Here is a 13,493-nt window from a genome sequence, read left to right as displayed (position 1 = left end):
TTGATTGATTTATTGATTGATTGATTGATTGAATTTATTTGATAATTGATAAAAAGATACATATACAACTGCCCAGCAGGAATACATACAATATACATTTAATTTAATTTAATTTAACTTAATTCCAACATATGGTCCCTGATGTGTTATTGTGTTCTCTTGTGTTCTCAACTTCAATGATTTAAAAAAAAAATGTTTGTATGTATTCCTGCTGGGCAATTGTATACATATCATTTTATCAATTATCAAATAAATTCAAACCTGGTTATTAACTTTACACATTTGTTTATTTAAAAATAAAAGATACTAAAATGCTTGAGGGGGCTTAACTGGGGCTTGGCAGATTTGTGAGGGGGCTATAGCCCCGGTGCAGCATCGTCCCTGGAAAGGAATATATACTGTACATATATATTTATTTTACCATTACTGTTGAACCAGAACCCCCTTTGACAGGACTGCTCCTTTTTCTTTTGTCCTGATCACTTTGAAGGCACCATAGACTGTGAAGTCAGCCAGGACCCCACTAACTGTACTTCTTGACAAGGCACACACAGCCTACGCTGCCTCTGATTGGCTTGCCCTGAGATTCTTACCATAACCTTAACCAATCCTAGTGCAAGACACACAGCCTATGCTGCCTCTGATTGGCTTGCCCTGAGATTCTTACCCTACCCAAGTCTTTACTGTTTATTATTATCTGATAAAACAAAACCCAGAAGAACCAAGATTTGAACATTGAATGTATTGGGTGTCAATAAACTCAATTGAGAGGCACATTTTTGCTGGCATTGCGTCTTTTTGTAGGCTATTTTATTTCATATATCACACATTTACATTGTCAATTTAATGGTTTATTTTACAAAGTAGTTTGAACTACTTTTTCTGTGTAGCTTGTAGTTTCCTAAACTACATTTCTCCCAGGGTAGCTTTGTTGTAGTTTCAACTACTTCCATGGTGAAGTAGTTGGTAGCTTCCTAAGCTATGCTTTCAAAGTAGCTTCCCCAATGCTGACAGAGTCTTATCCAGTGCACTGGATAGAGTCAGAATCTTATCCAGTGTACTGGATAGAGTCAGAATCTGATCCAGTGCACTGGATAGAGTCAGAATCTTATCCAGTGCACTGGATAGAGTCAGAATCTGATCCAGTGCACTGGATAGAGTCAGAATCTGATCCAGTGCACTGGATAGAGTCAGAATCTTATCCAGTACACTTTATTTCTTGGCATCAGTATTCCACGTATGTAGTCCTGATATCTTACCGTTTACCCTGAAATGCCCAGATTAGGAAGAAACACTGTACTGTGTATTCAGAACACTACAGTCGTCATTAAAGACAATGTTAGTAAATAGCAAACCCAATATCAGCTGAGCCGTTTCATCTCTTTTCTACTTTGATGGAGAGCTCCAGATAATTTGGCTGAATTAAACTTGACCTGCTGTCTCATCTCTGACTTTATTGTGTTTATTCACCACAGGTTTACCTGCCACCCTTGAAATAATCTACATTTACTTTATGCAGTGGAAATTTAATACAAAAAACTAAACTAAACTAAACTTCACATCGATTATGACATCTATAAAAATAGTCTTCACTCCTACAACCAGGAACTAAAAAATTCCAGAAAATTCTTCTTCTCCGACATTATCAGCAAAACACCAATGACGCTCGCACTCTTTTTGCCACTGTTGACAGGCTGACAAACCCCCCCCCACAAATTGCCCCTGATCTTCTATCCAATGTCAAATGCAATGAATTTGCGACCTTCTTTAGGGATAAAATTATAAATATCAGACTAACTATTTCCACATCAAGAACAAATGTGGCTCCGCCGCACCCACAGAATAGGTGCTTAATTAACATGACTCAGTTCAATGTCATTGACCACAAGAAACTAGAAGAAACGATACGAGGCCTTAAATCCTCATCGTGTTGCCTAGACACCCTGCCAACAAGCTTTCTAAAAAATGTCTACAGTTGCCTGGCGACCGACATACTGAAGATAATTAATACCTCTCTTCTTACAGGCATTTTTCCAAAATCTCTAAAAACTGCAGTTGTTAAGCCCTTGCTAAAGAAGCGTAGCCTCGACCCCTCTATAATCAGCAATTACAGACCAATATCAAATCTTCCCTTTATTAGCAAAATACTCGAAAAAACTGTCTACCAACAACTCAATACCTTTCTATCCTCCAATGACCTCCTAGATCCTTTCCAATCAGGCTTCCGACCCCATCATAGCACCGAAACTGCGCTTATCAGAGTTATAAATGACATCCGAATGAACACTGATTCAGGTAAAATCTCAATCTTAGTGTTACTAGACCTCAGCGCTGCCTTTGATACGGTTGACCACGAAATTCTATTGGACAGACTGGAAAACTGGGTCGGGCTTTCCGGCACGGTCCTAGAGTGGTTCAGATCTTATCTGCAAGACAGGAACTACTTTGTCTCCATTGGCAACTACACATCTGACCAAACCAAAATGACATGTGGGGTACCCCAAGGATCAATTTTAGGTCCTGTCCTGTTTAACCTTTATATGCTCTCTCTGGGCCTAATTATGCAAAAAAACAAAATAGCTTATCATAGCTATGCAGATGACACCCAACTCTACATAGCCCTCTCATCGGATGACTATGCCCCCATAGAGACACTGTGTCAGTGCCTTGCGCAAATTAATGATTGGATGTGCCAGAATTTTCTCCAACTTAATAAAGACAAAACAGAGATAATTGTCTTCGGCAAAAAAGAAGATAGGCTCAAAGTTACTGCTCACCTCGAATCCCTATCTTTGAAGCCAAAGGACCAGGTAAAAAATCTTGGCATTATTATTGACTCTGATCTAAATTTCAACTCCCACATCAAGCTTATAAGAAAATCTGCCTTCTATCATCTAAAAAATATAGCAAGGATTAGAGGCTATGGTCCCTATCGTTGCATCGGCGCTGTTTCTAGGCCGAACGCCTGGCGCAGCTCAAATCAGTGGGCGTGGACCAGCGCACTTGATATCGTCGTGCTGGCGCTAGACGCAGCCTCAACCATTACAACCACGCCTTTTAAGCGTAAAATTATGCACCGTCATGCTCATTGGATAACTGCAATAAACGAATCGCACGCTTGCCTTTTTAGCTCCAATTCCAGTGATCCCGCAAAACCAGACGAAAGCCAAACGCTCTGCCCCCCCCCCCCCCTCCCTTCATCCAGTCGGTCTGTCTGCATTATAGGCTATTATTCCATATTATTATGCTTCTCAAACCAATCTAACTGCAGTTTCAATACTGCAAGCATGTAAATACGCTACACTATAGCAAGATCAAAGTGAAAATAATGTTCTAAACGCATCAGCTAGAAAAATATAGCCTATTAGATTGGTGAAAGTTTGTCCAGAAAGATATCATTTTCTCTCGCCTGCTGCAGGAAGGATGATGCACATAAATATAGCCTACATTATGTAAAGTCATTGCATAAATGTGTTTTTATTGTAAAACTAAATGTGGAGTAGGGCCAAGTTATTGGAGCGGACATCATAGTATAGCAGAAGACAGTAGAAGCTTCCGAAGCGCGTTCCGCTGTCACTTATCTAAATCACGTTAAATCCACACAGGGTATATATAGGCTCAAGAGGACATATATGTTTCACATAGGGTGGTGTTTCATTTCGATGTTTTATTTGGTCCAATATTGAAATGTTGTACAATTGCAGGTTGTCTTACCATTACACATTATTTTAGATCTACCTTTTATATCTATTTCGGCTCATTTGGTTGCTATTTAGTAGCGAAATGGAGGACCCAATTGCATGCTGGGACAGGGACATTCACAGGCAGTAAACTTACAACTGCTATTTCCTATGGGAAGCTGGGTGCTGCTATGTGTTGTGTCTGTCTGAGCGAGGGAGTCAGAGAGAGAGAGAGAAGGGTGACAGAGAAGAGGCAGAAGAGCACTGGCGCACTGAATAGGCCTGGTTTCAGAGAGAGACAGAGAAGGGTGACAGGGGAGAGGCAGCAGAAGAGCACTGGCGCACTGAATAGGCCTGGTTTTCAAAGGCGCAAAGCGCTAAATTTACGGCAGGTGCGAAGATAGCAGTACGCCGAGATTTAAGGCCGACACGCCCACTTTGGCCCATTCTGGGACTGCGCCACGCCCATTCGGCCTAAAGCGCATTTGGCAGCGTAAAGCCATATTGATATCGTCCCAAAACAGGCGCAAGGCACGTTTTTTTGCGTTTAAGGCCCGTTTTAGCGCCGAAGGCCTGTGGGAGAATAGGGCCCAGGCTATATGTCCAAACAAGATCTTGAAAAACTAATTCATGCTTTCATTTCTAGCAGGCTAGACTACTGCAACAGTCTTTTCAATGGTCTTCCCAAAAAAGCTATTAAACAACTACAGCTCATTCAGAATGCGGCTGCTAGAGTTCTAACAAGAACCAAGAAAGCTGAACACATTACACCAGTTCTCAAATCCCTGCATTGGCTGCCAGTCAATCTTAGAATAGACTTTAAAATTCTGCTAATAGTTTACAAATCTCTCAACGGGTCAGGCCCACACTACATCTCTGAAATGCTTCTACACTATGAACCATCCAGATCCCTGAGATCTTCAGGCACTGGTCTACTAATTGTCCCGAGGACCAAATCAAAACATGGTGAAGCCGCGTTCTCCCACTATGCTTCTCATAACTGGAACAAACTCCCTGAACACATTAGATCTGCCCCTACTCTGCCTATTTTTAAATCCAAGCTAAAGACCTTTATGTTTACTCTTGCTTTTAACTGCTACTAAACTACTGCCTCTCTCGGCCTGTAATTAAAAAAAAAAAAAATCCTGTACATTTCCAACAAATGGACTGTACATGTAATAATAATACTGAAGAATGCCTTGTAACTTATTTAAAACAGAAATAATGTTTCATGTTTGTTAATTTGAGTACCGTATATATTTTAACTAAAACTGTCGGCTGTGTTTTTTATGTGTTTTTTATATGTGCATTGCTTTGCTGCTTGTTTTTTCGATTATTTTTTTGTAAAGCACCTTGAATTGCCTTTGTGTATGAAAGGTGCTATATAAATAAATTTGACTTGACTTGACTTGACATACAATTGTTATGCGTCAAGAATTGCAATAATATCTGATCACGATCTCAAAAACCAATTAAAATTAACCACAGTATAAGGTCCCACCTGGCAGTGGTTTTGCCATTACATGACTCATTCTGAATATGGTCCAGCAAGAAGCATTCATTGTATGTCATGTACAGAAAAAGTATATTGTGAATTCCTTTGAAGTGCAAACAGACATAGCCACAACTGACTTTCAGAAGATATGGCACAACTGTAATGTGAACTTTGATCGATCTCCAATCTTTCATTTCAGCTAAATCAGCAGATACCCTCTCTTTGAACTGATTGAGGAGGGGGGCCCTAAAATAACTGGAGTCCACTCTAACTCATGAGCATATAGAGCTAACTGTACTATAAGGACAGAGCTAACTGTACTATAAGGACAGAGCTAAGTGTACAATAAGGACAGAGCTAAGTGTACGATAAGGACAGAGCTAACTGTACTATAAGGACAGAGCTAAGTGTACGATAAGGACAGAGCTAAGTGTACGATAAGGACAGAGCTAAGTGTACGATAAGGACAGAGCTAACTGTACTATAAGGACAGAGCTAACTGTACTATAAGGACAGAGCTAAGTGTACGATAAGGACAGAGCTAACTGTACTATAAGGACAGAGCTAACTGTACTATAAGGACAGAGCTAACTGTACCATAGAGACACTGCGTAACGCGTCATCATTCAGAAGCCACGCCCAAGACGGGGGAAAACAGAAACCCCCCCTCCAATCCTGGCGTTCTCCTATGTCACGTGCATGGTTGCGTGTTGCACAAAAAGATCGTATATACGGAAGATGAACACTCCAACTTACTTCCTTGACAGCTAGATCCACATTTTTCTTCTCGCCAATTCTCAATGGCTTCCTTGTTTTGCTCAGGAGTACAAAAAAACTTTAACTGGCGATTTTTTACATTTGTTGTCTGCGCAGCCCACCACACAACAGCTTTTAGCTATGTTTAATGCAAGGAAAATGACGCTGGTGTGTGGAAATGAACGGAGCTTTTCCCCCATGATGGGCATGGCCTATTTCATGCAGTGTCTCTATAAGGACAGAGCTAACTGTAGGCTACTATAAGGAGGAAGAGCTTTGTGTTTTCCAGATCTGACTGATTGAGGGTCTTCTTCTGAACCAAGGCAGCAGCGGAGAGGCTGTCACAAGACTAGGCTGCAACTCCTCCATCAGGCCCCTGGCCTCCCCTTCCTCCCCCGTCAGCCCTTCCTCCTCCGTCAGGCCCCTGGCCTCCCCTTCCTCCTCCGTCAGGCCCCTGGCCTCCGCTTCCCTCTCAGAGACTCTGGCCCTAATTAGGCATCTTAGAGTAATTAGACTAAACACAGCCTTCACGCTCCACTCCGCTCATTCATCATGTCCTGCTCTAGAGTGGAGGAAATGTACTGTACGCACACGCACAAACACATGTACAGTATTACACTACACCAGTGGTTTTCAAACTTTTTGTGCCCAAGGCACACCAAAGGGAAGGCCAAAATCTCAAGGCACACCTGTATTCATATCCATGCAAAATAGTCTGTAAATGCTTTTTATTTACTTAACAAAATAATTAAAGAATTCATTTGGAACGTTGTCAAATTACATCAAAGCAGCAACACACCCATTTAAATCAATCCAATTTAAGCATAATGATTTAATAATTTAAGCCGTTTAAGCAGAATATCAGAGTAATTTACATTCTGTTATTAAACTTGTCAGTTTCTGACCTATTTTTCTGCCTAACTTGCACCTGCTACTCTGATATCTATCTGGCCGACTGACACTCTCCACTGAATGCAGTTTTTTCTTATCATTGCTCTTTTTGTCTGTTTTCATGGGGGTTTGGGGGGACAGCAGTGCTCCTATCAGTCCATGAAGGGAAAGCAGTTAACTGTGGTCCTGCTTGTTTCAGGGGGACCAACATGAAAGTGAAACTAAAATGATTGATTTACTTTTCTCTTTTTTACCTTTGAAATCATTTGAAATGCGCTCTGACAACTCTGTTAAACTGTTTTATGTTGTGTTGCATTGCATCATGCTACCTGAAGGAGTTACAGTAATGCTTCCCTATCATGTGTGTATGCGCGTCCTCTCCAGTCGGGAGTCTGGCTTCAAGTGTTGAGCGCAGCGCCTGCAGGCTCGCATCTAGAAGGAATAGTCCATTCATCTGTAGAGCGCGGGGGGGTCATAGATTGGAAATTATTTTTTTGTAAGTGTTTTGGACCCTTAATAAATCTATAGCTGTCTGAGTCCCCTTTTAGTTAGGCAGCTCAATTTGTCACAAAATCCCATGGCACACCTGGACTTGCCTGGCACACCAGTGTGCCGCGGAACACCATTTGGGAACCAATGCACTACACACACATGGACAGAGCACAAGTAACGTGCTCTTCTGCTTTGGTCAAAGTTAGCTTAATCCTCCAGGTCCTGTTGGAGAGCTGTGTGAGACTTTGGAGACAAACCGCCACTATTACACAGAATGTGTTTCTTATTGCGGCACTGCAGAACCCCTGCCTTTACAGAGTGTAGCCTAAGGAAAGGGGAAGAACTTCAGATCCAATTGAGTCACAGAGGATGAAGTAGTATGAAACAATATCCCGTGCCGCTGTTGACTTTGGGCAGGGAGAGGTAGGGGCCCTAACACGTACAATAGATGAGAGGATCGACCACTAACCCCTCCGTAAATCCGCTTGTTTTAGATATTACATTTGCGACTGCCGGGAAGTGTTACAAATCGGACTTTAAAACGTTTCCGTTGCGGCCGATGATGTGGTTTGACTCACCGCCATGGTCTCTGGTCAGAGTTACTGGACAGGTGACTTCACTTTTTATAGATGCTAAATTGAGCGTAACTTTTTAACAAGTACGATTTTTATTGGCCTCGATGATCTCATCAGAAGCACCCGCAGAGTAACAGATTACACAAACAATTTAATTATACCAGCTGATATGACGCACACACAAACCCATCTGCACCTACCGATGACGATGAGGGTGTAGTTGATGTTAACGCTACCAAAGCCGTTGGTGGCTTTGCAGATATAGGTCCCCGTGTCTTCCGCCTCCACCTCCTTGATCTTCAGGCCCAGGCGGAGAATACGGAAACGGATCCAGCCAGTGTGGATGTTGCGTCCATCCTTCGTCCACATGATGAGTGGGGGAGGGTCTCCTTCCACGGGGCACGGCAGCTTGATGGCGCTCCCCAGCCGGGCGGTCTGCCTGTGGGCCACCTTCTCAGCCACTCGCGGAGGACCTGGAGACACACACGGCAACAATGGCGGATTCAGGTTGAGCAGCCACATTCAATTCATACGGTTTCAAAAAGGAACATGTCCGAGTAGTGCAGCGGTAGATTCCCCACCTACCAACATGAGGGTCATAGGTTTGAGCCCCCGTGTTACCTCCGGCTTGATTGGGTGTACATATAGGCTGAATTGGCTGTGTCTGCAGGTGGGAAGCCACACTAAGGGTATGTGTCCTGGTTGCTGCACTAGTGCCTTCTCTGGTCGTGGTCGGTCGGGCGCCTGTTTGGGGGGGGGAACTGGGGAGAATAGTGTGATCCTCCCACGCACTACAGTATGTCCTACCGGTGAAACTCACTGTCAGGTGAAAAGAAGCAGCTGGCGACTGCACATGTGTCAGCAGAAGCATGTGCTCGTCTACAACTCTCCCCAGATCGACAGAGGGGGTCAAGCAATGACCGGGACAGCAGGGGGAATTAGCCAAGTACAATTAGGGAGAAAATAGGAGACAAAAATTCAGAGAAAAAAATGCAGCATACAATGGGTTCTTCTGACTGATATTGTTTTTGAGGCCAATGCTGATATTTTTTAGAAGCTATTCGTTGTTATTTGACCATTTTCATTAAAAAACAACAACAACAAAAACATGGAAAATCCTTTGAATCAACATTTAGACCATGTGACACTAAAACTCTCAATTGAAACCCAGACTAATGAAAGTCTTTTAGGTGGGTTGGCAGCTCCTTCAGGCAGGGTGATCCATCCTAGCTATTCAGTGGTAGGGGAAAACACTGGGAAACATCAAGTCTTTCAATGAAGAATCAATTTATTAAACAAACAACTGAATAATTAAATTAATACATAACGTGCAAAGACAATCTAATTTCATTTAGGTTTTACAAACTGTTTTTCTGTAGCCAAGGAACCTCCATCATATTGGCTCTGGACAACACTGACTCTCTGATATTCAGTAATAAAGTGACACACACAGGCAGGCAGCCTAGCTAACAAAAACACATCCGAAAAAAACATTGAATGAAATTACATCCATCTCTGAATTTCCCTTCGCTGACTCAAAAATCACTTGGTTATGGGCAGATGGAAGGAGATAAATAACTTGGTTATGGGCAGATGGAAGGAGATAGAGGCAGCAATTTGTCATCCTTTAGTCTGATTAGCCAGAAACGTTGAAACCAGATTGTAATAATGCACTCCATTGCGCAGAGAGGGTCAAATGTTCTGGCTCTGGTTTTGCGTAGCGTGCAAGAGATCAAAGCGATGAGGGGGGCGGGCCACAGGGAAACGGACAGCAGCGTGCTCTCTCTCCGCTCTTAATTGGCTCAGGTCTGCTCTCTCAGATCTAGTGAAGTGGAGCGGGCTCAAACGCCCTATGATGGTGTTAGGAGGCCCGCGCCGCTACTCACACTGAGCCCGGAGCACCAGCCATGAACACACCCCCACCAAAAACTAAACAAAACCCCCGAGTTACTGAGCGGACGGGACAATCTGAAGGGTAAGAAGAGAGGGGAATGGATGGGGGGGGGGGGGGGGGGGGGGGGGGGGGGGGGGGGGGGGGGGTGCAACCAACCCACAACAGCCCTGAAAAGTACACAGAGTGCGGCCTGTGTCTCAGAACAAATGGTCAGTCTGGTAGCAGTAAAAACAATGGGGAGGGTAAATACACATGGCTTCTCTCAAAACACACACACACACACACACACACACACACACACACACACACACACACAGTCACATTCCTTTGGTGCATTTCACACATATGGTAAACAAGAAGTTCATTATATTGATGGGGCAGAGGGTGGACTCAGGTAACTCCATCTGGCCGTTTTATTCCTCACATTGCCAACAGATGTGTCTCAACTGCAGGTATCTAGACTGGTCTAAACCTCGGCTAGCCTGATGCGACAAGTGCTGAACTTCTATAGATTCACACTCACATTATGTGTGACTCAAAAATCATGTCCTTAAATCAGTGGTTCTCAAAGTGGGTCCAGGGACCCCCAGGGGTCCTTGAGGGGGTTCCAGGAGTTCCCAGCAAATAGAGGTATAGAAGCAAATCTTATCAGATGGCAGATGGGGGATCCTCGGAGAAAATCTGATCAAATGTGGTCTAATTTGTGTAAGTTTAGGGGTCCGCGATGTGAAAAGGTTTGCGAACCACTGCCTTAAATCATGCATCGTGCATTCCCAGCATCATTCAATACACCCAGAAAACAAATCTTGTGCTTTAAATCCCTCCCGGGTCTCTCTCTTTGTAGTTTACACAGACACAGTGTTCAGATCCCTACCAGTGTCTCTCTCTTTCTAGTTTACACAGACCTGATAATGTTCAGATCCCTACCAGTGTCTCTCTCTTTCTAGTTTACACAGACACAGTGTTCAGATCCCTACTGTTGTCTCTCTCTTTCTAGGTTGACACAGACACAGTGTTCAGATCCCTACTGTTGTCTCTCTCTTTCTAGTTTACACAGACACAGTGTTCAGATCCCTACCGGTCTCTCTCTTTCTAGGTTTACACAGACACAGTGTTCAGATCCCTACTGTTGTCTCTCTCTTTCTAGGTTGACACAGACACAGTGTTCATATCCCTACTGTTGTCTCTCTCTTTCTAAGTTGACACAGACACAGTGTTCAGATCCCTACTGTTGTCTCTCTCTTTCTAGTTTACACAGACACAGTGTTCAGATCCCTACCGGTCTCTCTCTTTCTAGTTTACACAGACACAGTGTTCAGATCCCTACCGGTCTCTCTCTTTCTAGGTTTACACAGACACAGTGTTCAGGGTCTCGCTCTTTCTAGTTTACACAGACCTGATAATGTTCAGATCCCTACCAGTGTCTCTCTCTTTCTAGTTTACACAGACACAGTGTTCAGATCCCTCCCGGGTCTCGCTCTTTCTAGTTTACACAGACATGTTCAGATCCCTACCAGTGTCTCTCTCTTTCTAGTTTACACATACACAGTGTTCAGATCCCTACCAGTGTCTCTCTCTTTCTAGTTTACACAGACACAGTGTTCAGATCCCTCCCCAGTCTCTCTCTTTCTAGTTTACACAGACACAGTGTTCAGATCCCTACCGGTCTCTCTCTTTCTAGTTTACACAGACAGTGTTCAGATCCCTACTGTTGTCTCTCTCTTTCTAAGTTGACACAGACACAGTGTTCAGATCCCTACTGTTGTCTTTCTCTTTCTAAGTTGACACAGACACAGTGTTCAGATCCCTACTGTTGTCTCTCTCTTTCTAAGTTGACACAGACACAGTGTTCAGATCCCTACTGTTGTCTCTCTCTTTCTAGTTGACACAGACACAGTGTTCAGAGTTTTCCTTCCTCTCCGTGGACGGCCTTTCCTGGTCTACAGCATGCACAGGAAATTGGAAGTGTCACTGTTTATGTCTGCGGGGAAAACGTGACCGCAGTCTTTTTGGCTGTTGTTGTCAGCTGGCCCATATCTGGCTCCTCTGCTACCAGGAGAGCAGAACAGAGGCGTTCACTGTTCCTTTCTGCACTGCACACTACTCTGCTTATAGGACCACAAACAGGTCACAGCTCTGGCTTGGTGCTGATGGGCTCATATGGACCGAGTTGATCCTGACCCCGGCCTAGTGAAAACATCAATGTTTCTGCCAGCTCCTGAAGAAAGAGGGTGCAGTTATCTCCTCTGAGATAGCTTCACAACACAGCCCGAAAGCCACTTAACCAAGTGCTCCTATTGGATTACAGGCGTAATGGAGGAGAGTGACATGTTCTACAAAAGACAAGGCCCGATTCATGCCAAAGGTCTAGCTGCAGCTAAGCGTCAAAATGTATTGACCCAACATAGGTGCTGCCTCTGCCAAACAAAGCTTTCTGAAAGCCATGGACATTTCTCCAGTATAATATAACTCCTACGAAAATAATAAGAGAGAGGGGAAAATCTGAATGGTGTTTTTAAATAGAAAAATACATTACTGTGCAAACGTCTCTGGCTACAGTGTTGTTCTGAGAGCACTCAGGACCAGCTTTGGGCTTAATAAACTGGAGCTTTTGGCGGTTACACCGAGTGCGTGGAATGTGCAACAAATGATTTCCTCCCTCCGTCTCCGCTCTTTAAAAAGCCTTTTGAAGTTCTTTTGAAAAACAAGGCACGGAGAGGTGCTGAAATCAAGGCCATCGTCCTTAATAAGTAGTTGTGCTGTCTGCTTGGCCATCATTCTTTCTTCAGTAGGGACCCTCCTCCGCCTCCTCCTCTCCTTCTCAAGGACATGTTCTCCTAACCTTGGAGTTGAAAGCTCAGAAGCCCACAGAGGCCCTCTGTGAGAATCACTCTGGGAATATTGCCCTATCAGCTTGAGACAGATATGCAGTTAAATACTTCCGAATGCAATAGGCAACCACCATAGAAGAAAGTCAAATCTACTGTAGCAGTGCTTTACTTCTCCATGTTTTACTGCAATCATTCTACGGCTCTCTCCTGTTTGCTGAACTAAACATTACCTCCTACAGACGCCATGATGAATGTTCTCTCCTGTTTGCTGAACTAAAGCATTACCTTCTCCTACAGACGCCATGATGAATGTTCTCTCCTGTTTGCTGAACTAAAGCATTACCTTCTCCTACAGACGCCATGATGAATGTTCTCTCCTGTTTACTGAACTAAAGCATTACCTTCTCCTACAGACACCATGATGAATGTTCTCTCCTGTTTGCTGAACTAAAGCATTACCTTCTCCTACAGAGGCCATGATGAATGTTCTCTCCTGTTTACTGAACTAAAGCATTACCTTCTCCTACAGAGACCATGATGAATGTTCTCTCCTGTTTACTGAACTAAACATTACCTTCTTCTACAGACGCCATGATGAATGTTCTCTCCTGTTTGCTGAACTAAAGCATTACCTTCTCCTACAGACACCATGATGAATGTGAATCTGGCAGATTTAGGACAAACTGATTTCAGCATGTTTACTCAAATTGTTAGAATTGTTAGCTTGTTTTCCATGCAAATGGAAAATGATACACATGACCATATGGGCTTCGCCGTGTTGCAGCGTTGGTGCGGGTCCTTATTTTAGCCAAAGCTCCATGTGTGAATGGAATCTTTCATAGCGCAGGAAGAGGGGGAGGCGGCCTGGCGACTCACAGA

General features: G+C 43.6%; 1 protein-coding gene across 1 annotated transcript in view; it reads right to left on the bottom strand.

Annotated features, from left to right (window-relative positions):
• Positions 1–13,493, bottom strand: part of LOC310772654 (fibroblast growth factor receptor-like 1) — a 46,183-nt gene that overhangs the window by 11,443 nt on the left and 21,247 nt on the right. Inside the window, exon 3 of the mRNA XM_083632511.1 lies at positions 8,090–8,362. Coding sequence (XP_083488637.1) covers positions 8,090–8,362 — 273 coding nt within the window. The remainder of the gene's footprint in view (positions 1–8,089; positions 8,363–13,493) is intronic.

Source organism: Poromitra crassiceps (assembly GCF_964638095.1).
Source record: "Poromitra crassiceps genome assembly, chromosome: 3".
In the NCBI taxonomy this organism is placed as follows: Eukaryota; Metazoa; Chordata; class Actinopteri; order Beryciformes; family Melamphaidae; genus Poromitra; species Poromitra crassiceps.
This window is presented reverse-complemented; position numbering and strand designations above follow the sequence as displayed.